At 41.3% G+C, this 26,474-nt stretch overlaps 1 protein-coding gene across 1 annotated transcript in view; it reads right to left on the bottom strand.

Annotated features, from left to right (window-relative positions):
* The window catches only part of LOC117876498 (F-actin-monooxygenase MICAL2-like), a 189,250-nt gene that overhangs the window by 143,350 nt on the left and 19,426 nt on the right, over positions 1-26,474 (bottom strand). The window contains exon 2 of the mRNA XM_034768763.1: positions 12,451-12,808. Within this exon, the coding sequence (XP_034624654.1) occupies positions 12,451-12,714 (264 nt within the window). The 5' untranslated portion in view covers positions 12,715-12,808. The remainder of the gene's footprint in view (positions 1-12,450; positions 12,809-26,474) is intronic.

Consider the following 26,474-nt stretch of genomic DNA (forward strand, 5'->3'; position numbering starts at 1 on the left):
CTTAATTACTCATAAGCAGTAAGTAGAAGAGACAGTAAGTTTCTACAGTACAGATCTTTTACTCAGTAAAAGGCTGCATCATCATCCTCTCCCATCCGCCCCCGACTCCTAAATGGTTCATCAGTGGTGAAAATCAGAGGTCCAGAGCACTTATTGATTTCCAGATGCAATTGTCATAGGCTGTAAAATCACCTCAGATAATCTGTGAAAAAGGAGAGTAAGTTATTCCTCTTCAGATAGCTGAAGGTGATGCAAAGTTCACCCTTCCATTTGCCAGATCTCAGAACATTTAAAACAAAAAACAAAAAACAAAAAACAAAAAACAAAAACACACCCTCATCAAAAGTCCTGCCAGCACAGAAACATTCTGGTGCCAATAGACTACTTGCCAGTTCAGAGACAGAGCTGAAACTGTAGTGTTGCGAGCTATTGGAAACATAGGCTTTAGGTAATGGTTTCCTGTCTACAGCACTTCTCGTTTTGAAGATCTGTTCAGAATTACAGCTTGCACCAACGGTAACATCCCAGAGATAATAAAGGGAGATCAAGAAAAAAAAAAATCTATAGGAAACCTTTACACATAAACTCTGTCTCACCAAGGCCAGAAGGAACCAACCACCAGATCTTCTAGTCTGACCTCTTGTATATCACAGGCCAGAAATACAATCATCACCCACACACTAAACCCAATCAGGGCTTTGGAGCGGAGCCCGGAACTGGAGCGCGGACCAGTAGGTTTTTTTCCGAAGCTGGAGCGGAGCAATTTAAAAATTTGATTGCTCCAAATCCCTGAACCCAATAAACTGAAACGAGACCAAAGTATGGTGAGTTCACAGAAGACTAGTCCATTATGTGTCAGAAGCAGAGGTGCACCAGTGCCCACGGCCTCCCGCAATGCCAGGGAAACAAGGTCTTACCTTTTAACACAAATAGTTTAGAAAACAATTATCTACGGGAGCTGTTACCTTGGTCACAAATTCAAAAGAAAATAAGCGTCAAATGTATTGACCTCTGATGAAGAGGGTTTGTTAGGATTTTTTTTTTTCCTTCATACTAAAAGCTAATTGCAAGAGATCTGAAGCCGTTTATTACAGTGCTTCACTGTGTGGTGACTGCATCCTCCTACTGCTTGTTCAGCCAGAACAAGGGAACCACAAAGCAGAAAGCCATTTAATCAAAATAAACCCACACATGGAGAATGATGTTGCAAAAACATCTGGAAGGATCAATCCTTTAGGGGAGCTCAGCTCTAATAATTAGTTATTCTTCCTTATTTACTTGTGTGTCAAAAAAAGATGTTTGGCCAGTTGGTTTTGATGGTTTGCTTTTAAACAAACAGTTTCTCCATTTGAAATGGACTCAGCTGTAAACAAATTGGATATGGGTTTGTATAACTGTTAAACCTAAATATGAAATGTTAAAAATGTCATCCTCATCAATATTTTATTGAGACAAAGTTTCCAAAAGACATAGTTAAAATAGAGTAAATTAAACTGGATTATTATTCATGGTTTCTATTAAGGTTTTTCTTCTACCACAAAAACAACATTTTACACTACATATTAAGAACATAAAAACCTACATAACACATCTGAATGCCAGGGAGTTAGGATTAAATAGCCCAGAAATGGGAAAGCACGGCAATATGGAGTTACCATAAATAATCCTGAATCACTATAACTCTGCTCATATATTCCCACCATCTTGTGAGCCTTTCGATTTATACAAAGTTTATATCGTAGCTAGTGACATGTCAAAACCAAGTTAATTTGCCAGTTTGGCCAGGAACCTGGATACCTACGTGCACCATGTATTTTGGTGTTTTGGGCTTATGCAAACATGTTAATATATATCAGTCTCCCACTCTAGAGCCAAGTCTTCAATCACTCTCTGCATTGGAAGTGTATAGAATAAAGGTTTTAAAGTACTGTGGGAGAGGGAGACAACTATCATTTCCCGCAACTTGCAGACTATTCACTGCATTAAAACACACACACACACACACACTCCCCCCCTCCCCAACTCTGACTAAAGATATTAAAATTGTTTGGAAAAAAAATCAAGGTTTTGTGTATGACAAAAAATGTGACAAAATGTATCCATGTGCTACAGTGCCTCTTGTATATATAGAAAAGCTGCAGAATTTGTGTCTTAATAAACTTTGACACAAACACACATCATGCTTTTTCTTGATAAAATACAAGTTTCTCAAAACAGCAAAATAACATGCCCTATGTTATGTCAACAGGAAAAAAAACTAGCTGATTCTTGAAACAAGCATGGGAACTTAAATGAGAGGCACCTGTTCTACAGAAGACAGGAAACTGCCTTACATCTGGAACCTATTCTGTTCTCAGCCAAATGTATAATCCTTTCTTGGTACCAAAATTATGTATTTCCTCACCTATCTGTACTAAAAAAAAAAAAAATAGAAGCTTGTAATGTAACTAACAATAAAGCTGTATCAGAGCTCAGTTTGGCTCTCTCTCTCTCTCTCTCTTCCCTAGACAGAAACAAAGATCTGACCCCAAACCACCAACAAAGGAAAGCAACTGTCTGGCAGGCCTGAGGCTGCATTGGATTGCATCTATTTCCCTTGGTTTGGCACACATTAGGAACACCACCCTGTAATTTGGATGGATATCTGTCCTTACTATTTTCACACAGTTATAAATCCAAACCACCAAAATGTCATAATAAAGTAATGTATCTCACTGTAATCTCTTGATAGTCTCGAGTCAGTCAAATTTAACTAAACCATGTGACAGCAACAATATCAGTGATTTGTGTAAAAGCAAGCTGAGTGTAGACACCTAGTTCAGTGGAAATCTCTACAAAAAAAGAATATATCTTGGAAATCTGTGAAATAGGAGAAGACATAAAAACAAGGGACACAGATGTAAAGCTGCCGTTATCTTGTCAACCAAACCTTAAGACTTCCAAACATCTAGAAAAGTTTACAAAAATATTAGTCAGGCTTTCTGATTAGGTTCTCCTGGCCGTAGATTACTGTTTCTCATGAATGATAAAAAATGGAAAGTGGGTGCCTGACAAAACATCTGTAGTATAATGTATACAAGTTCTAATAAAAATAAGTGATTTCATTATCGAATCAAATACCAAAACTCTGCCTTTGGTGATGTAATTTGGCCTGCTTTGAAAACAGAGTGATTCAGAGAGTCAAATACTTACCAGATATCATTCTCTCAAAACAAAACCATGTCCTTTCATCACCATGACTCTTTTCAGAGACAAAAAAAACATTCCTTGAAGAAAAAGTCTGAACCCATCATGAACAATTAAAGGGCTCTGTTGTAACATATTGTCCCTATCCACGCATTTTTTCCTTCCCCCCAGTAGATCTTCCATACGATTTCATAGATAATCCCACAGCCTTCCCTGAACTCAAAGCATTCTATACCTTTATTTATATCGATTTATAAAAGAATTAAAAGAGGACCCTCTCCGAGGCTCTAGGCACCCATGCCATAAATTACAAAAATAAAGTAACTTGGGCACTTAAGTGAGTGACATGATTTTCAAGTGCGCTAAACACTCACACCTGCCATTTAAGTCAGTGGAATATGTTGGTTGTAAGTACCACCAGCAGCGTGTCAACTTCAGGACCAGCCTAAATTGAAGGGCTGAAGAGACAAGTGGTTTTTGCTCTCTTGTTTAAATAAAGAAGTTGATATCAGAATGTATTTTTGTGCACAGTTTCCTCATCAGAACTTCCTATAATTATGGTACTCAATTCCCATTACGACATTTCGTGACCTGTTGATGAATATACAGAGACCAACCTGCTTGCTACAGTATACCACAGAGAGTTTTCTTTAGTAAAACAGTAATTAGATGCAGTTTTGCACACCTTTTATATCATCTATATTTTCAGAGGCATAAAGGACAATGATTAGTGGAATATCCTAACTGTGGCTTCCAGTGTTGCAAAACAGGTTTTAGAATTTATGGTATCACTTCATATTAAATGGAGTTTAATATGACGTCATCATGAAAAGATTGTGTGATTCCATGTTACATCTGCTGTACATTAAACCCAAAAGAATTAATGGTGATTTAAAAAAGCAAAAACAAAAAAACAAACAAAAATATCACAAAAAGAAAAAAATACCCAAGGGGTTAGATAATCCATTAATTTAATGTTACTAAACATATTAATACCATTTTAGTCATCAAATATAAAAAAATACAATGGTCAGCTAGTGTCATTTTGCTCTGTTATCCTAGTAAAGTTATCAGTGCTATTTTAGATAAAATAGATGGGATTTTCATTATAAAGTTTAATTATAAAAAAAAAAAAAATAAAAAAAAAAGCTTTAAAATCTCAGCCATTTCAAACCTCGTTTTCAAGAGGTTAACCTCTATTTTGATTGAGTCAGTCACTCGGGTTCTAATTAAGAGCAAAATTAGGAGATTTTAAATCTTCCATCTGTAAAATATTTCAGAATGTTCACTAAAGTAAATAGAATGGAGAGTGAGGTGTCTCTGGAAGCATTAGGTGGATCACAAATGACAGTGCTTTTGGGGGAAGGTAAATCTACCAGTGTTTCAGTTAAAACACACTGGAGGATTGGTTTAATTATGAGACAAACTTTTGTTCAGCGCCTTCAAGGAAACAGGACCTCCAGAAAACAAATATATTGTCCACGGTGTCCTTACAATGCTCCAACTTTCTGCTTGCAAATCACAAGTTTTTGTCCATACTAAAGACCAATGAGAATGGCAGATATTTTGTACATAGCTAAGATGCAAGAGTGCCAATATGAGTCACCTGCCCAGTTTAGTGTCTTTGGACCATACTACATGGTGGAAAAAAAAATCCACTCATGTAGATGGGGGAAAAGAGTTATTCAGTGGTACACTGTGAAAAGGAAGAAACAAGGGCTTAGCAGATAAAATTGTCCTATTTTATAATGAATGAATGAAAGTGCCTATATTATGAAGACACAGCTTGATTTTGGTATTCTGGTTAAGTCACAAGCCACTCCAACTTCGTTCATGATTTGTGAGATCAGACCCTCTCAACTGATTCATATTCTGGCCCTATAATAATCCTACATACATGCACAATGTTCGCCATATATCAAATTTGAAGTTACATACTGTAATAAGCTGAGTGTTTACTGTACCTGCTTAACCAAAATAACTGACAAGTGTGATAATTCACTTGTTTCTATATTTTTACACTACCACCAGCAGCAACTTCCACACATTGATAGCATATTAAATTACATGGTTTCTATACAAAAGGAATATGCAAACCTAGGAAAAAGTAGTCATTAACCCAAGGAAATGGTTCAAAACCGTTTAATTTTCTAGCGTAAATAGTTAATTAGAAGATGTGAAATAAGCTCTGGCAGGTACAAGAGTACCTAGTACTGATATGTAGACAGCGCCAGCACTATTCTCTGTAAAGAAATTTTTAGTAGTAATAGTTTGCTTTTTTAAGTATCCCTTATGTTTTAAGCAGTCAGATAATGCTTATGCGACTGACTGGGAGGATATGTCTGTCAATTTATGAGTTTCATTTTGGCTTTCTGAACACCATGTTGTATGTAAACCTTCATTTTTAATGAACACTTTAGTGAGGCTTTGAGCATTTATTTGGTAGCAGGAACTTGGCACCTAGTACAGAGACTACGGGCATGTCTACACTGCAGTTCGGCTGGGGATGTGAATAGCAATGTGAATGGAGTGCTGAGGTGTAACTCTCCCATGTGGGTGTGTGAACTAAAAGTCCTCAATTTGAGGTAGGAACCTATGTTAATGGGAACTTGCAACCTTTTAGTTCATGCTTGCAGCAGGGCCGGCTTTAGCAAGAGCGGGGCCAGATTCCTGGGGGTGGGGCTTGCTGCAAGCCCCACCCCCAGGAATCGAGCCGCACAGCGGGGGGTGGAGGGGGAGACCCTCCCCGAGCCCTTCTCGCGCCCCCACCACCCCAGCTTACCTTGTGCTGCCGGCCCGCCCCTGCTTCTTTTCAGACTTCCCGCGAATCAGAGATTCGCGGGAAGCAGGGGAGGGGGTGGAGCGTTCAGGGGAGGGGAGGAGGGGGAAGTGAGCTGGGGGCAGGGTGGACAGCTGCAGCGTGGGGCCCTCTTGGCGCGGGGCCCAATTCAGCCGAATCGGCTGAATCGGCCTAAAGCCGGCCCTGGCTTGCAGTGTCCACCTGGGGGCATTACAGAATAGCACCTTGGTGCTCAATATTGTTCAGACACCTATTGTCCTAACTGTGGAGCAGCATAGACACACCCTAATTCTGGGAAGCTCTGACTAGATCAAAGACCATCAACACTGAATAGTTCCACCCTAGTGAAACAATAGGCTTGCTATTAGCGGAGCCATTGACTGAATTACTCCCTGCCCAGAAGCAGAGGGAGCTGGCTTTGGAGCTTGAAAATTCCCCAGCTGAAACGGGGGCAGAAAAGGTAGCAGAGGCTATTTTTAAAAAAAAGGAGGAACAAGCTCTAAGCAAGAGAACATTGCAAGTGTTGCCTGACCTATGGATTCACAGTGGTAGAGAAGACACTGAAAGGAAGTGGTCTCAGGAGTTTGTTTTCTGTAACTCACTTGTGTTGTGCGGGGGGAGGCGTGTGTGTATTACTATGCTTTCCTACATTTTGGATGCCGAAAACGATCCGTTTTTTTGTAATCCAGGTGCATTGTGTAGGACACGAGAATCAGGGTAGTAACTGCATAGTTAAGGCACTCATAACATTACAAATCTGGGAAGGGGAGAGGAGCCATTTTTTATTTTATTAAATACACATACAGGTCTGTCTCATCTTACGCGGGGGTTCCATAGAGTGACCAGACAGCAAGTGTGAAAAATCGGGACGGGGTGGGGGTGGGGGGGTAATAGGAGCCTATATAAGAAAAAGACCCAAAAAATCAGGACTGTCCCTATAAAATCAGGATTCCTGGTCACCTTAGGGTTCCATTCCGCGGTTAGCGCGTAAAGCGAAAACCACGTATAGCCAAAACCCCATTGAGTTCAATGGCGGGCGAAATCGCCTGCACTACAGGTATAGCGTTAAAATTATTGTTTTTCTCTTTTTTTGTTTGTTTGTTTTTGTCGACCACGTAAAGTTGAAATCGCGCATGTTAAATGTGCGTAAGATGCGACAGACCTGTACTTCTAGCTTCTGAAAAAGGTTACTTTATGCCTGAAATGTTGTGTGTGGTGTTTCCCAAGAGTAGAGCAGAGTGGGTTTTTTTTAATTGTGGTTTCTTTTGCAAATTTTAAAGGTTAAATGACAATGTCGTTTTTGAGATAGGTGACTAAAACATGGTATGTTTGAACTTTTTTGAAAATTCGACACTTTTTTTTTTTAAAAGTCCTCCCAACTTAAAAACACTTCACTGTAAAAACTTCAAAATAAAATCTGACAATTCTTAAATGATAACTAATGCACAGGGTTATTACTACTTAATTGTAGTGGAACATTCTTTAGGAAATAAGAGCTCATTTTTTTTTAATGTTTCCATGTATGTTACTATACTACATAGTATAGAGCAGTGGGTCTCAAACTTTTTTTTTTTTTTACTGGCGACCCCTTCCACATCACAAGCTTGAGTGCGACCCCCCCAATAAGTTAAACGCACTTTTTAATATATTTAACACCATTATAAATGCTGGAAGCAAGTGGGGTTTGGGGTGGAGGTTGGCAGCTCGCCCCCCCCCCCCCCGTAATGACCTCGCAACTCCCTGAGGGGTCCTGACCCCCAGTTTGAGAACCCCTGGTATAGAGGAAATTACAAGTCACTGAAGTGTGTCTAAAAGGTTTGTGCAGCAAATGGATCTTGTAAGCACTGTGAAAGAGGTGAGAAGACATCAGGTAAAGTGGCCAATTTTGATTTTGTAAAGCAAGGATCAAGGCTAGTTTAGACCCTGGTTTTATCTCAGCCACCAAAGATTGCAGAAGATTTTGGGTAGTTGGATAGGTTATAAAGCAACATGTAAAAGGAACCTCAAACTATGATATTGGTCATTGTGCCCACCAAGGTTACAAGTTCAGCTAACATAACCAGCAAAACTGCTAGGGGCCTCTACTTAAAAAAAAAAAAAAAATACCCTAAGGACATTCCCAACCCTATAAAACAACCTCTCAGGTAAGTTTAAGTAAAAGCTTCCTCCCACCCCCTTTAAAAAACATTAAAATTAAATAGCATTCCTTAAATTCTAAATTTCCTTTCAGTCAAGTATTAGTTCCTACACCTAACTTAATGTTGGCATCCTTTCATCTGCAAGAGACGGTGGGAATTGCAGCCTATGATGTAGATAGTTTGCAATGTCCCATGTGACAATAGACCAATCTGAGATTTGCATGATCTTTGGCAATTATTGTAAACGCAGGTGTCTTGGTTGGGAACTGCCTGCTTCCTACAGGCTCTTTAGGTTCTTCAAACGGGCAAATTTACCAAGTGCAACAGCCCTGCTCAAGCAAAGACGACTGCGCTGGCTGGGTCCTCTGAGTAGGCTAGAAGACAGACGCATACCCCTGGACATGCTATATGGGGAGCTATCAGAGGGAAAGAACAGCAGGACGTCCCAAGCTTCGCCATAAAGACACATGCAAGCGAAATATGAAGGAATTTGGAATCGATCCTGACTGATGGGAAACTTTGACAAGTGATTGTAGCAAGTGGTGCCATTGTCTCCATTAGGGCATCAAAGTCCATAGATTAATGCTGCCCTCAATATTCCTGCTCATCAAGAGACTCGAGATCCCCTGTACCACTGTCTTCCCCGCAGCGCTCCCTTTCAAAATCCAGATCTTAGATGTTCTTTGCCCACCCTTCCACAGTAAAAGTTCTACAGTCAAGTCCTAACATGTGGGACCAAGAACTAATCCTCCATTACACCATTCTTCCACTAAAATCCAGAGACTGCAGCATCTCATTCCATTCCCATTTATATGCCAGAAAACACCTTCTCCCCATCCACCACCCTACAGAACTAATGTCTTTAGCTAATTTTAAGAAAAAGTGATGCCTATTGGCAACTTTAGCTCTCAAATAAAATTGTATTTTCAAATAGCCACTTGTCTAACGTTTTGGATCTGCTGAAATATGAAACCGTTAAGATTTACATTCCAACTGATCCAATGCAACCAGCACTTTTCCGTATATAACTGAAAGTGGAAAGTTTGGGCCACATTCTACACTGTGCAACATACAAAAGCCTACAGTGTTGCATGAGACGCAAGAAGAGGGTGAATTTGGACCACCAAGCTTAAAATGTGCAAAAAACTCCAGACCCATTATTCAACTACAAATTCACAGCATAGGTAAAAGTCACAGTGGTCTGAAGATAGCAATTTGTTGGTAGCATCAACAAAGCTAACAACATACTAGTAATGGGTTGGTATCTTTAACCATTAATCTTCTCTATTGTGCAGTAGTATTTTTATTGGACCATTAGTATTTCTGAAAATGACTTATCTACACTTTAGCGTGATCTGTAAATAGGACTGTCGGATTGCATCAAGGTAATGATCAGAGAGTCTGCCCTCTTGTCTCAATGTGTTTCCCACCATTCATGTGGCACAGATATGCTTTCACAAGAGACTAGGATTCACATGTAAGGAATGTTTGCTAGATATCCACACTAAGCCTGTAGACCACTGTTAACATTTTCATTTGCTGCAACCTCCAGATTCATTTTTCTCACATGCAATCAGCTCACTTTGATGAGAGTGAATTATAGGTCTTGTTATGGTAGATAATATAAAAACAACAAATACAGATACATCTTACTCCTATACGCACCCTTTTGTCTATGAGGAGTTATCCTACATTTATCCATAACATATAATACACACATTAGTTTATACAAATATTTATGCCCCATAAGTACAAATAAATCCTTATTCCAAAGCACAGAACTAATACCACAGGAGGCAGTTAGACTCTTGGGTCACAATCCTGCAAAGTTTTACACAGGTGGTCAAATGTTACAAATTGAGAGTGCCATTGACTTCAGTGTGACTTCACAGTGTGTGCCATTAAGCAAATTCTTAAGGTTTTATAGGATCAGGGCCTTGCACTGTATGGGCACAGTTCAGAGACCAGAGCCATGCTCTCCCTACACTTTACACATGCCATCCACACTACCTGTTTTCTGCTGCTATTATCTCCTCAGACTGACAACAGAAACTGGGGGGAGAGGGGGGAATGGAGTATAGTACGGTACAATTAAGATGCTTTCTCTCCCCCCGTCCAACTCCTTCCCTTTCCTGACTGTACATTCACCATGAAGTTGCTCACTGACATATATTAAACTCCTTCAAAAAGAACAAAGAGAGGAAGGATAGGAGAAAATGGAAGTGACGGGAGGAAGGGAAAGAAAAAAGCAAACAGAGGAAGAAGTGGGAGGCAGATAGGAAAGTGGTGAGGACAGTTTTCATGGTCCAAAATCTCTTGGCTCTTCATTTCCCAGAGAAGCTTGCAGCAGAGATATTTCAAAACTATTTTTTTAAAAGAATAACAAAGAGCTTATCCAAAAGATAAGTTTTACAAACAAAAACAGAAGCCCTTACATGCATTCCAAGTGATTTAAGAGTCCTTTCTCCCAGATGCTTTTGAAAAGCCCCTGTTCTTTAAGGAGAGTGAAGGGGGTAGAAAAGCCACACTGCCCCTTTGCAGAGATTACAACTATGAAATTCATAATGATTTCAATTTATGAAACCCTTCATGGTTTGGAATCCTGTGTATATTTTATATACCCTTTCTCCCTGTGTTTTACTTACACAAGTATCAATAACCCATCTGAGGGCTGGGAATTCTCAATCTGGATCTCAATTTATAGCTATAACTCAGCAATAAAACTGAGAGCCATATTTATACAGTTGCAAGTGAGCTACTCTAAAATGAAATATAATTGCCAAACAGATGACCCCAGTGGCATATAGGTATATCTCCATAGGTTATATATTATCTCGTAGAACTGGAAGGGACCCTAAAAGGTCATCAAGTCCAGCCCCCTGCCTTCACTAGCAGGACTACGTACTGATTTTGCCCCAGATCTCCCTAAGTGGCCCCTCGAGGATTGAACTCACAATTTAGCAGGCCAATGCTCAAACCACTGAGCTATTTCCCGCCACCCCCCTTTGAACTGGTTAAAAATAAAGCTTTAGTATAAAACTTTTATAACAGCATTTATACTCACTGGAATTCGATGGTTTCCGACAGATCTGCACTACATCTTACTAGAACAGAACATCACCATGCTGTTCACAATCACACAGACCACCTCCTCTTCTACTCACAATTAGGAATGTAAAATATTCTACGGTTAACCAATAAGTATTAGTCTTACTGTTAATATATTGCAGTTAACCTTTAAAACAGATTGGTAAAATAATTTCATGACATTTCACATCCCTACTTCTGCTGTCATTCCTTCAAGTTGGCTGCGCTCCCTGCCCCCACATCCAAGCACACTGTGTGCATTAACAAATCCACCTCTTCCCTATCTGCATCCCACTCCCCAGCAGCACCCAGAGCAGGACAAACCAAACCGCCCTCTCACGGTGATGGTTCGGGAGCCCGGAACAGCTGGGTACCTCGCTCCCCGCTAGGAGCCAGTATAGGGACCCCAGCCGGGCACATCCCCTCCCCCGCAGACACAGGCCCCCTGCCTGAGGAGCAGCTACTGCCCCCCGCTGCCCCGACCCCCCTGTGAGACTCTGCCAAGCCCCTGGACACCATCCAGACTCCTCCCATATGGGCACCTGCTCAGGACCCAGGCACCTGCTGGCTGCTGCCACCAGATGTGATGGTGCTGGGCACTTGCCACCTCCTGGCCCAGGGTGCGGCCAGGGAGCTGGGCAGCAAGGGGCATGCGACCAGAACTATCCAAAGTCCCACGACGCACTGAGGGAGACTGGATTATATGATGGTGGAGACTGATGTCACCATGACACCTCCTGGTCATAACAGGTTCTCCCTGCCACCATAACATTCCTGGATCACAGGATGGTCTCTCCCTTTCCCCACCCCCCGTCATCAGGACAGTGCGCAGGAGGGGGTGGTGACAAGGTACCAACTAGGGATGTAAAATGTTAAATGGTTAACCGATATAATTTTAATAGTTTAAACAGGTACTTTTTAAAATGATATTTACATCCCTACTTGCAATCACGTAACATCAGTGGGAAAAACGACAGGAATTTTTTGTATGCAAAAGCAACAATAAGAAGGTATTTAAATATTTATGTTTACTATAGTTTAATAGCTAGAAACAAGGAGAGTCAATGCTACATGACAAGCCAGATCTCCAGGTTCCAGTAAGTGCTCTGCAGGCAACCCCCACTCATTTGCTATGTAAGAAAATAGAGTTCTGCATAGTATAAACTATCTTTAGTGGCAAAATTTGGCAACTAAAAATTGTTCTAAACCATAAATTAGAAATGGAAGTTCTCAACTTACCTTAGTGTTCTTACAAGATCTTCCTCGCTTATATTCTTTATGACTTACTCTTTTATCAAGCTTGTTCCACAAAGCTTTGGCCTTCCAGCTGGTTACCTTTGACTTCAATTTAGTATAGAAATTTCTGTAGTCCAATGGATCTAGTTCAAGTTGACGGGTGAGGATATTAAAGGCCTGAATGGTACCTTTGCATGTTGATGCTTGTACAAAGTTTTCAAATATCTGGCCACCGTGGCTGTGCTTTTCATCATCGTTTTCCCCCATGTTCTGAGCAGTGTGCGTAGAAAGGACTAAACTTGAACTGTGGTGCTCTGATACAGGTGACAGACACTATCAAGTACTTCCAAGAATATTATACCTAGAAAAGAAAGTCAAATTAACATATTTTCAACATAATGAAGATCCAAAACCTACAAATCATATTTAAAACCAGCTAGATACAAGCATGCAGAAATGAAAGGCTCTCTAAATGAGACAAAGTGCAGAATAAAGTTAGTAATGGCATGAAATATACCAATTGCAGAAATTATAAATAAAATTATGCCACCCCTGCAATGAGGATGTTGTGAAAGCCAAGACTATAACAGGGTTCAAAAAAGAACTAGATACATTCATGGAGGAGAGGTCCATTACTAGCTACTCGCCAGGATGGGCAGGGATGCAAAACCATGCTCTGAAGCATCCCTAGCCTCTGTTTGCCAGAAGCTGGGAATGGGCAACAGGAGATGGATCATTTGATTATTAGCTGTTCTGTTATTCCCTCAAACACCTGGCATTGGCCGCTGTCAGAAGACAGGATACTTGGCGAGATGGACCATTGGTCTAATCCAGTATGGCCGTTCTTATGTTCTTAATACTAGGCATCAGTTTATTTCATAATGACCATTATAAACATGCTTAAACACTCAAGTTTCAAGGACAACTCAGGTTTCAGAGTAGCGGCCGTGTTAGTCTGTATCCTCAAAACGAACAGGAGTACTTTTGGCACCTTAGAGACTAACAAATTTATTTGAGCATAAGCTTTCGTGGACTACAGCTCACTTCTTCGGATACATCTGTAGTTAGTCTCTAAGGTGCCACAAGTACTCCTGTTCGTTTTAAGGACAACTCATTCTCCCTAAAACACTATCACATTTGTCTAATGACAATCATTTTGGGCCTTACTCCACTAGCTAGCAATCAATACCTTTCTGACAACTTCACACACACAGTAATTCCTCAGAAGCATCCCTCAACCATAACTGTGGTCAGAGCCTTGTATCTCTGGGAGTTGGCCATAAGTCAACACTACATTATTTTAAAGAAAGATGTCCAATTACAGCTAGGGCATTGGTATACAACTAACCCAGAACAACTTGGATTCAGCATGAGGAGCCTGTTCATCTTGTCATCAGTTGCATCACGTCTTGTTACTCCAAAACTGAAATTCCAGGAAAAGGGGATCTACTTCACTCTTCCAACCCCCATGTGAACCACGCCCGAATGAAAAAGAATCTAGTACTCTCCAGTATAAGGGAGGTTTGCATTCTTTGCACATTGTTATTTAAAATGATTACATTCATGTAATGAGTAATTCATGTTCTTTCATGGTCAAACCACATGCAGTATTTAGGACAACTACTATTGAGCTGTGAGAAGAGAAAGCTACTCTAATTAGTGTACATTTTAAAGTACTAAAATAACTTTGTAGGGCCACTCCCAGATCCTACTTTAACCCCTCATTCTGAATTTCAGACACTCCCCACTAAAGTCATACCAGGTCAAAAGATTTAGATTCCCAAGTTCTTATTTTTCCCCCCCAAGAGAATTAAGATGGATTATTTAGCTGTTTACAGTTGGAGAGAGCTTACCTGGATTCAAGTCCAGAGTTTTAAATGGGGCCAGTCATATTCCCTTCTTCCTGCTATTAAGGAATTACCTACCATTCCAAACACAATACCAAACTGAGGCTTGTTTAATCTCCCACATAATTAGTTATTTTACTTGGACCCCCATCAGTTGGCTTTTAGATTTAAAATAAATTGTTAGAAGGGCCTTTGCAGATACACTTTTAATTTAACATTGTTCACAAACCATTCATTCTCTACCCATGTTTACTTCAAACAGAAAGGGAAGCCAAAATAATCAATGTCTTTAAATTAAGAGGAGACCCATCACATAAATCTTGTATTCTTTCAACATGAATGAATATAGGCAACCTATAAAAGCCTCCTGTGGGAAGAAACAGAGAAGCATTTGGAATGCTTACATTTTGTGGCCATGCTTAAAATAAATAATCTTTGCTTTTACATCATTCTGTTGCCATTTTAGGGTATAATAAATTTCCAGCGTTGAGAGTTTGTACCTTTTCTTGGACCTAGGGCCATGATTAAATACTTGTTGTCAAAAATAAGTTAGGCAATTTTGTTTTCCAGTCTGAGTTCCTCATTTGTGGTATGTTCCCTCTTCGTTTGTGAAGGGCTTCATGAAGCAAAAAACAACCTTTCCCTTGCTCCATCTCTCAGAGGCTCTAATCTTGCCAGGAACTGAGTGCTTCCATTCCCATTCAGCACCTTTGAAGGTTCAAGCCCACGGTGATTAACTGTTAACTTCTCAAAATACATCCATGATGTATGAAAGTCAGCATAAGGAAACCAGTGAAAAGTAAAGGATGAGTGATATAGCTATAGCCACCCACTTAGGGCATGTCTACACTTGCCATTTAAAGTGGAAAAAGTCCCCTTTTTGCGCAAAAACCATGGGAGCATCTACACTTGCCAATGACTTTTTGCGGTGAAACTCAGAAGTTTCACTGCAAAAAGAAAACCACCTCCACAAGAGGCGTACAGCTCTTACCGGTGATGCTTTTGCTGTGAGGTGCAAGTGAAGATATGTTCTTCCTGTTTACAGAGCTTTTAGCCTTCACAGGATATCCCACAGTGCCTAGGTGACCACTCTGGCCAGCAGCTCTGACGCCAGGTAAACAGACATCCACCCCTCCCCCTGTAAAGCCCCAGGAACTTTGAAACTCCCCTTCCTGTTTTCTTGGCAAGTGCTCACTTATCTGGCCAGGTGACAATGGCTGCTCCACGGAGCAAAGGCTCTCCTGCTTGGAGCAATGCTGAGCTACTGGAGCTGATCAGTGTTTGGGGAGAGGCGGCTGTGCAGGGACCTAGGATGCCCTGTGATACCCCCCCACTCCTTCCCACAAGACCTATAATCAAAATGGAGAAAGCTGCACTGTGGGATAGCAGTGCACTGAGGGCAGCTCTCACCGGGGATGGAAGTGCTGCAAATATAAACACTCTCTGATGCCTGTGAAAGTGAGTACACAAACCAGCGCTCTTCTTTCACCGGTTCACTATCCCCATTGAAACGGACAGCACAAAAACTCTGCAAGTGTAGAAATAGCCTATTAAATTTGCTGGCCTCTGCCAGAGTTACCGTTTCCTGCAGGAAAAACCTGATAACTTCAGAAAAACGGGGAATGGTCAATGTGCCACCATAGCCACCAGTAACTCCTTGTCCGAGCAGTCACCAGGATATCTGGAAGAAGCCCGTCCACAAGTCTTTATATCACACCATGTACTGACGCTTTCAGACAGCACTCCAGAGCACCTAAACCATTAGTGCTTTGATTTTCTAGAGGGCTCCAATCAAAAGGAAAGAGACACTTTCCTGCCTTCCACGGACTCTTGGCTCCTAGCAAGCAGAAGACATCAGCCTCTAAGAGAGATATACAATAAAAGAAAATAAAAGTTTGGTGCGTGGCCCACCTACAGAGCTTCCTTGAATTGGGGGGGGGGAGCTCTTATAGCCAAGAGAGTCCCAACCAAGTTTTCATTCCATCTGACTTTTTTAAGGTTGAGGAGGATATTCCGACTTCCTCCACCTTTTATGCACTCATGGGCCCTTTGTCACAGTAACACTCACTCCAGCTGAAGGGGGCAGGATTCTAGTCTAGTCTAGTAGCCCATCCACAGCATTGCAAACACTAGCTGAGTTGGAATGCCAGAGGATTTTAATGTGGACGAGGGGAAGGCGGCGGGGGAGGGGTTGTTGCATTAGCCTTGAGTGGTATTTAAGCATCCTTCATCCAAACACCGTGTGACTACAGCATGGCTAGGGATCTTCAGGAGGAGAAAGAGGGGAAGGATCTCCAGCAGATGGGACTAGTCATTCTATGCAGCATGCCTCCTTTCTAATAACCACTTGGAAAACTCCCTCTAAAAATGCCATCAGATAAGCTAACAACATTTACGTACCCTCTGTGCTTTCTACCATCACTTTGCAAAGGAAAGGGGAAGAGGAGGAGTGTAAGGCATTGGCAGGGTAGTGGGAGCCAGTGGCAGCATGACTCAAAAAGAAACCATGCTGTTGATAAGAGAGATAGGATATCAGAAGCAGTACAGATAGGAAGCCCTTTTATGAAGGCAGAAGGACTCCTGTCCCCTTCACATAGCCTTGAGTGGAAGTCGTGAATGCCATAAGGTGAGGCTTGTCCATTGTCCCGACTAACTCCCTCCACCCCCTTTCTGTGGGGCTATTTCAAAGGAGGAGAGCCTTTAGGCCAGTCGGTTTCCAAAATAATCCTAAAACTATTTAATATGAACAAAGTGAAATCTCAGCAGAGACATTTGCTCACTGTCTGAATTTTTTTTTTTTTTTTTAAATTGTGTCAGAGGTCAAGTTCTTCACAAAAGCCACAATTTGTGGTTTGAAGGACATGAGGCGCAGGAGACTCTGGTTACTGTGAATTCCAGATTGCTACTGAAAACACTATGGCTCTATTTTTGGCATGAGCATTATGTTGACCGATGACAATGATGAAGAGAGTGCATGGAAGAGGAAATGCTGATGCTCTCCAGACAGCTTGTTCTGAGCATTCACTGCTATTTCACTGGGACAATGCACACGTTGAGCTCACCAGAAATGATGCAATAAAGTCTGTCCACTGGGGTTGAATGGAATAATTCCTAACCACAGATAAATGCATCCAATTCAGTACCATCTAAAATGCTTTTAAATGATTTAAGAGGAAATAAATACAAACTCCACCAGCATATAGGGAAATATTTGATTTCAGACTTGCCTTGTGCTTGGATGTACCACCACTTATAAATTTATGTTTTTAAAATGCAAATCATTCTGGAGATGAAACAGAGTTGAAAATCCCAAGGGCACATGTTGTTGCTGAAATCTTAGACTGTATTACCCAAGTGATTCTGGAAACATTGAAGCACATAATTGTATCTTTATCTAGGATAATGTAAGTTAATATAAATGCTTACCTAAATATACAAGATAAATTTGGGGCATGGTAATATGTGGGAATGTAAGTTTGGGGTTTTGTCTATTTGAGAGTCAGAATCTCCACTGCCTTTAGTGATTTTGGATCATGCCGAAGACTGGGAATAGTCTCCACTGTAACCCCCAACTGTCATACATTTGAAGTCTCATGCCAGGACTTGGTCTTTACTAAAATGTTGACAGTACAGTGGAAGTGGGGGGAGGGATAGCTCAGTGGTTTGAGCATTGGCCTGCTCAACCCAGGGTTGTGAGTTCAATTCACTGGGGGAATAAAAATAATTCAAAAACTGTCTGTTTAACATGAAAAGTTATTTCTTAGTCAGATACATTATGTTGCTCTCTTTTTAATATTTTTGAACATACTTCTTGAGTGGATTGTAACAAGATTAAATTCCAAGTATTTCAATACCATTAATCCTGATTCCAGTTTCAATAAAGCCCTAATTCTTGCATGCTTACTGAGAGTAAACTTCTGTATTGAGACTCTAATTAGGCATGCAGAATACAATGAACTTACTGTTTTTAACCTTAAGCAAGCATCAGAAGCAAAGGAATGGATTTTGCAACATTTGTAGTAATCATTTACTTTGGCCTTTCTCCACTTCTACTTTTTTACAGGAGAAGCCACTTTATTTGTGCTCTAACTGGGCCTATATACTGTGATAAGCACAGGACCAGGGACAATCAGCAACTGTTCTGAAAAGCAATTTCTCTTGCCTGGCTCATGAAAGTCTGAAAGCTTAGTACCATTACAATTAAATTTGCAAGTGAAACTGGCAGCACTACAGGACTTTCTAGGCTTTCCAAATTAGTTTCCACTTATATTAGACATTTTGTTTTTATAGCCATTGTTTTAAATAGAAATATTTCTATTTAGAGGAAAACAATGATTCTCCCCCCCAACTGTCATAATAACAAGGTGGTGGTTTTTTGTTTGTTTTTTTAAAGAGTTATTCTGGTAATAACAAAGCAAAATCTTTCTTCACTTCACTTAGAAAACTAGTTAAAATATATAATCCAAACTGTTTGAAATATTGTTTACTTGTGACTCTGAATCCGTGCACAAGCCTAAAATTCAACAATAACTAAAGATGTTTCTGAACAAAGGCTCAAAGGTTTTCTTCCTTTATTAACAACTGAATCTGTCGGTTCGTTTCTTCTTTTGGTTGGTTAGGTTTGGATTTTGTTTTGTTTTTTCATTTTTACAAAAAGCTGACCTACACAAAACTCCTGCAAAATAATTTTTGTGGTCAAGTATGGAATTCAAAACAGCTCCTACCAAGACACTCTGTGCTTATGAACTTACAAGGTTACCGTACATGCTATCAGCTTGCTTTGTTGGAGTTATACAAGACATTTTAAACCTTCCAACAAGTGCTGCTCTGCCCAGTTAACCTGCTCCGTCTGGAATCAACAATAATACAATATATCTAGAAGCATGTGCATGAGTATCTACACACCCATCAACACTTTTCAGTGTGCACTTGCATATCTTCATGGGAAAGGACTCTTCGATCTACTCGAACTCTGCAGATTTATTAGAAGTAGCATTTTCATTTATTTTTATCTACAAACCTAGGCACATTTCACATGTTTGATATCCAGCTTACACTTTTAGTGCACACCAATTTCTTCATACTATCAAACCAGTGTTTCCACTTTTATTATGGAAATATGCAACCATACATGTAACCCATGTCACCACAATGTGGCTCTTTGTCCCCTCTACTGGCTAGGTCACATAAGGATGTTGGAGTCTGCTACTGCATCCAAAATATTGAATCCTGCACGGTTAGCTAAGTCAAAGTCTGATACTTTACTGCTTGAGCATAAAAAGGACCTGGTCTATAAGCTCTGAGGCAGAAGCAAACTCAGAAACCTCTGTACATGGCTTGGCCACCTGAGGGAGACAAAGCCACATGGCATTAGCATGATTTACACATGGATACATTCTTGAAATCTGAACAAAAAACAAAAAGAACATGAACTTGCAAACCATCATTCATGCAAGTAGTGTTGACTTGCACAAGAAGTCCTATCATCCTCTGATGCAGGCCAAATATTGCAAGTGAATTCAAATGACAAAGTACTTTCCCATATCTTCTACACAAAAGTAAAACTTAACAAGTATTCAAGCTGCTTATATTTCAGAGCAAGTGAATGTGACACTTCATTGATCATGTTGTATTTCTGGAAAATTTAAGCTCTGTTAGCTTTAAGTTCCAGCATTTGGACAACTAAGTTCTTCAGTCTAATTACCATTTTGTGATGTGAGCACTACAGAAATAGTTGCTTCTGATGAAGATCTGGTCTAGTCCTTTTTATGTTGGAAGCCAAGCAGTGTTATTGCCTTTGCTTCCTGGCTTTGCTTTATGCTTTATCCAAGACACTCAGCAAAGACAACTGAAGTTAATGGTTACTGTAGCTGTAAAACTAATAAAAAAAGATTAAAAATAGCCTGCATGTTAAAATAAAGCTAACCACCACCCTTAGTGAAATTTAGCCCAATTTTATTTGTCTGGTATTATGGATTCATATGGTGAACACTTTCAAGATGAATAGTCACTCTACAGTCATTCTTTTAATATTCGCCCTAAATTAAAATTGTTCCCAAGTGTAATCCTCAGCCAGAGTCATCGAAACATAAGGCTGGAAGGGATATTGAGAAGTCACAAAGTTCTAGCCCCTGCTCTCTGGCAGGATCCGGTAAAACTAGAGTAGGGTAACCAGACGTTCCGATTTTATCGGGACTGTCCCGATATTTGCTTGCTTGTCCCGTGTCCCAACCGATGTGCGGTCGGGACACTGGACAAACAAGCAATTTTGCCCTCCCAGAAGGACTCTCGCCCCACCCCTGCCCCGGCTCTGCCCCCCCCTTCTCCCCCCCATTGGCTCCCTACCCAAATCCCCGCCCTGGCCCTGCCTCTTCCCCAAGCACAGGGTGGCTGGCTTGTGAGTACAGGCACCGGGCGGGCAAGGGGGGCTGGCAAGGGGGCTGCTCCCCCAGGAGGAAGATGGGGGGGCTCCGGACCCCCGGCAGCAGCGGGGGAGAGTGGCTCGGGGCCGCACGAATGGCCATGTAAAGTTTATTGGCTCGGGGTGGACCCCGGCCGGTCCTCGTCCCTGTAGGGGGGTGGTAAGGAGCTGAGTCCCCTCCCCCCCTCGTCCTGGCTCCTCAGCTGAGGCCCCCCACCTCCCGTCTCCCTCCTGGGGGAGCAGCCCCCTTGCCTGCCCGCCCGGTGTGTCCAGCTCCAGGAACTGGAAGCCGGCCACCACCCCCTTGCTCCAGGCTTGCGCCGGCATTAAAGCTGCAAGCCTGGGAGGGAGGAGGAATGCCGCTCAGCTGATGAGCCAGGACGAGGGCGGGGAAGACTCGGCTCCTTACCTGGCCTGCGGCGGCCGGCGACACATGCTGGCGCAGGGGCAGGGATGCTATCCCCCTACAAGGGCGAGGAGCCGGCCGGGGTCCCCCCCCGAGCCAATAAACTTTACATGGCCACTTGCGCGGCCCTGAACCGCTCTCTCCCGCCGCTGCCGGGGTCTGGAGCCCCGCGCCTCTCCCGCTCGGCTGCACTCCAGCGGCTCCTTCCCCACGGGGGGCAGCGGGACGCGCCACATGTGCCCGGGGCCTGAGGGGGGGGGCAGTGCACGTAGCCACAGCACGGCCGGGGCCTGCTAATTCCCCCAGCACCTGCAAAACGGCTTTTTTTTTTTGCTCCGCCGCCCCCCACCCACATCCCGATATTTCATGTCAATGATCTGGTCACCCTAAACTAGACCATCCCTGGCAGGTGCTTGTCCAATCTGTTTTTAAAAACCTCCAATGACTGGAGATTCCACAACCTCCTTGGAAGCCTATTCCAGATCTTAAACTGCCCTTATAGTTTAAAAATTAATCCCAATATCTAACCTCAGTCTCCCTTGCTGCAGATTAAGCCCATTACTTCTTGTCCTACCTTGAGAGGACATGCAGAACAATTGAGCACCAGTCTCTTTATAGCAGCCTTTAACACATTTGAAGACTTATCAGGTTCGCGTCCCCCCGTCCTCTTTCCTTAAGATTAAACATGCCCAGGGTTTTTTTGTTTGGTTGGTTGGTTTTGTTTTGTTTTTTAACCTTTTCCTCATAGGTCAGGTTTCCAAACCTTTCACCATTTTCTGTTGCTCTTCTTTGGACTCTCCAATTTGTCCACATCTTTTCTAAAACGTGGCACCCAGAATTGGACACTACTCCTGCTGAAGCCTCCCCAGTGACGAGCAGAGTGGGACAATTACCTCCTGTGTCTTACATACAACACTCCTGTTAATATACTGCAGAATATTTGCTTTTTTTCCCCATAACTGCATCACATTGTTGATTCATGTTCAATTTGTGATCTACTATAATCCCCATATCCTTTTCAGCAGGACTATCACCCAGCCAGTAATTCCTTTTATAGTTGTGCATTTGATTTTTCCTAAAGTGGAGTATTTGTCTTTATTAAATTTAATCTTGTTGAATTCAGACCAATTCTCCAATTTGTCAAGGTTGTTTTGAATTCTAATCCTGTCCTCCAAAATGCTTGCACCCCCTTCCCAGCTTCATGTCAATTGTACATTTTGTAAACATATTCTCTACATAAAAGAATAAATGGACACAAAACAGACGTCAAGAATTAGAACATTCAAAAACCAGTCCGAGAACACTTCAGCCTCCCTGGTCACTCGATTACAGACCTTAAATCGCAATACTCCAAAAACTTCAAATACAGACTCCAATGAGAAACTGCAGAATTAATTTGCAAACTGGACACCATTAAATTAGGCTTGAATACAGAGTGGGAGTGGATGGGTCATTACACAAAGTAAAATCTCTTTCCCCATGCTAATTTTCCCCCCTCCCCGCCCCACTGTTACTCACACCTTCTCGTCAACTGTTGGAAATGGGCCATCCTGATTATCACTACAAATGTTTTTTTTCTCCTGCTGATAATAGCCCACCTTAACTGATTACTCTCGTTATAGTTAGTATGGCAACACCCATTTTTTCATGTTCTCTGTGTATATATATATCTTCCTACTGTATTTTCCACTGCATGCATCCGATGAAGTGGGTTTTAGCCCATGAAAGCTTATGCTCAAATAAATCTGTTGGTCTCTAAGGTGCCACAAGTACTCCTTGTTCTTTTTGCTGATACAGACTAACACGGCTACCACTCTGAAACCTGTCAACACGCAAGAGTTTATAATGGCCTTTCCAGGGAAAGGAAACTGGAATAGGATAAATCCAAGGAGAACTCTTTCATGGCTCTGAACTTCACTTCTCAGACTTTGTATGTTGTGCCTCATGGTGGCTGTGTGCAATATACTAGATTTGTCCAGAATTTTTGAAAATAAAACCTTAAAATGAACATTGTTATAGTGTTTATATAGTCACTAATCAATTCATTTTCCTACAGTCAGTCAGACTTGAAAGTTTATCTGAATCAGATAGAAATGCATGGGAGTCTCAAGCATACAGGAAATGGGGAGGCTGTGATTTCTTCCCCCCCCCCCCTTTTTTTCTTTTATGGGGGGAGTGTGTCTTTGGTTCAGTTGCATCCAGGTCCCATTTCATGTCAACCCACCACTGACTCCTAGCCAGAAAATGCCACTGCGGGGCACGGAGGGGGGCCAGTCAAAAGACTGCTAGGGAGTTTTCAGGCAGTGAACTGCACCACAATTTTTGATGAGGGCTTCCTTTGTAAGCTGAGAGGAGAGAAATGTCACCCACCTGCATCAAACAGTTGGGGAACTTGATGGAGCCTATGTCCCCTCCCCACCAATCAATGGAAAGCTGAGACACAAAATAAAAAATAAAAAAAAAAAGTCTCTAAAAAAAGTTATGATGAAATATGACACAACCGAAGTCTGCTTCACCCTAACATTTCTCTGGAAGTTAAAGAGCTAAACTATAACAAAATGCTTTCATGAGGCAAGTTGATAGACAGTCAGATTTAATCAAGTCCCCATGCATCTTCTACAGCGTGGAAGATCGCATAAGAAAAACATTCCAAAATGCAGACAGAACTATTACTGACTCTTGCTAATACACATTCTAAACCCTGATTGTAAGAGTCTGTTAAGATCTGTTAAATTTGCTGTGCTAACAATATTAAATATTAAAGCCAACAAGAAAAATACAATTTCCAAGATTTTTCAATAACTGTCTTAAGCTCTCTTATGCAAAAAATCACAAGCACTTGTTTCCAATTATCCAACAGAGCGAACAAAATGTCTTTAAAGGAAACTTACAAGATGTTATCTTCAGATCTTAATAGAAAATAAATCATGGGTCTGTTTGTTAGCAAATTCTTTTTCCCCTTATTTTTGAACAACTTTAGCTCTTATTTCCCCGAGTTTATGAAGGTACACCCACACTAGCCCTGCCTGCATTCCTGAAGTAGACATATAACAAGGTGGTATGTAAACAACTTTTAAAGGAGATGCTACTTTTTCCACTGTCTTTTATACCTAACATTTGCTTTAGCACACAGTTGATTTGATTTAAAGCAAAATATCTGGCTGGGAAAACTTGATTTGTAGGATGCCAATGTCAAAATATGCATAAATTCCCAGAAAAGCCTATATTAAATTGGCATTAAGGCTGAGTACGTATCAATAATTCAGGGCAAAAATCAAAACAAGTATTACAAACCCAGAAAGTTTGGAGCTAAGGATACTACTTAAAAGAAATTTAAACATGTTCATGTATAGAAACATTCAGTAAAAGCAGTCTGGGCGCCTTAACTCTGCCTACTAGTGATGCCATGCAATAACAATGTAATTATAATTATTGCACAATATTGTTTGCTTATTTTTAAAAGCCATAAAATTTGTAAGCAAGAATAAATAAATAAAATAGTGCACTAACACAGAGAGAGTTTGTAAGTGGCAAAATTTCTGTAGCGCACTCCTCAATTGTGTGCCCGCAAAATGGAGCCAGAAGTTGTGATGCTTGCAGAATTCACATGTTTATTTGCTCCAGAGGGTATAACAGAGGGAATATGTAAACCTGCCCTTGGTGACTATACTAGCAGATATGAAAAAGGACACAATTCCAAGCCTTTGAACGGATATACCAAACCCTTGATAAAAATAGCTTCCCAAGTATTTGAGCAATAGTTTCTCCATCAATGATCCTGATTAACTGTCACGGCTGACCAGGGTGAGTTTGCTTTTGGGCCCAATGTTCAGATCAGTACTCAGGGTACGTCTTCACTTACCGGAGGGTCCGGCGGCAGGCAATCAATGTTCTGGGATCGATTTATCGCGTCTTAACCAGACGCGATAAATCGATCCCAGAAGTGCTCGCCGTCGACGCCGGTACTCCAGCTCGCCGAGAGGAGTATGCGGCATCGACGGGGGAGCCTTCCTGCCGCGTCTGGACCCGCGGTAAGTTTGGACTAAGGTACTTCAAATTCAGCTACGTTATTAACGTGGCTGAATTCGCGTACCTTAGTCCGAAGTGGGGGCTTAGTGGGGACCAGGCCTCAGCTGAATATAAATATAAATTTTAGTTGAGGATATTAAATGATTAAAAACTCTTCTAAAAGAAGGTTCATCAGAGCCCTTGCTGGCTGCCTTTAGGATATGCTACAAGTCCCATTTTTTCTTTTAACCTAATTGGGATCATATTTCGCTCCCTCACTCATTTCTGCATCTTCCATTTCCCCCTCTCCAACCATATGTATTAGATGGGATATGATCCCTTTTGTAGATGAGGTGGTTTGTCAGAGAAATCTTGGCTCTTCCCCAGCACCTAGAATTTATTATCAGGCTAGACATCATAATTTGATCTCTTTAATATTTGGCAGTTAGTTTTTATTTTGTAGCAGTAAGCTGCCTTTGATAAGTGCCCTTACAGTACACTGAAAAAACAAACTGGTTCAACAATGAAAGTGTTCTATTGGATTAAGGCGACTAGACACAGTAAGCGGTTAATAACCACATCATGGAAAGGGATTTATTTCTACTTTTCTAAGATTTACATAATGGCATAACATACAAATAATGAGTTTGTTCTTTTCAATTTGTAATAAACAGAAAAAGCCAAGTCTAAAAACGTGGGGAGAGTGGGGGAAAGAAATCAGATTCTAAGCTTCAGTCACAAGTTGCCACTATAATCTCTTCTAGCGTTGCCCTGTAGAATTAGTGTGCTACTTTGAACAGGCCAGAGGACACAAAAATTGGGGGAGTGGCAAATAATGACAAGGACAGGTCTGAATTGCTTGGTAAGTTGAGCGTGAGCAAACAATATGCATTTTAATATGGCTAAATGCAAATGCATACATCTAGGAACAAAGAATGTAGGCCATATTTACAGGATGGGGACTCTATTCTGAAAAAGATTTGGGGGTCCCGGTGGATAATCAGACTACGATGGGCTCCCAGTGCAACGCTGTGGCCAAAAGAGTTAATGCAATCCTGGAATGCATCAAAAGGAGAATCTCAGGTAGGAGTAAAGAGGTTATTTGAACTCTGTATTTGGCATTGGTCCAACTGCTGCTGGAATACTGTGTCCAGTTCTGGTGCCCAAAATTCAAGAAGATTATAAATTGTAGAGGGTCAGAAGAATCACAAAAATGACTAAAAAATTAGAAAACATGCCTTAAAGTGATTGATCTCTTTGAGTCTATTTAACTTAGGCCTGGTCTACACTATGAGTTTAATTCGAATTTAGCAGCGTTAAATCGAATTAACCCTGCACCCGTCCA

Source organism: Trachemys scripta, chromosome 4, assembly GCF_013100865.1.
Source record: "Trachemys scripta elegans isolate TJP31775 chromosome 4, CAS_Tse_1.0, whole genome shotgun sequence".
NCBI lineage: Eukaryota > Metazoa > Chordata > Testudines > Emydidae > Trachemys > Trachemys scripta.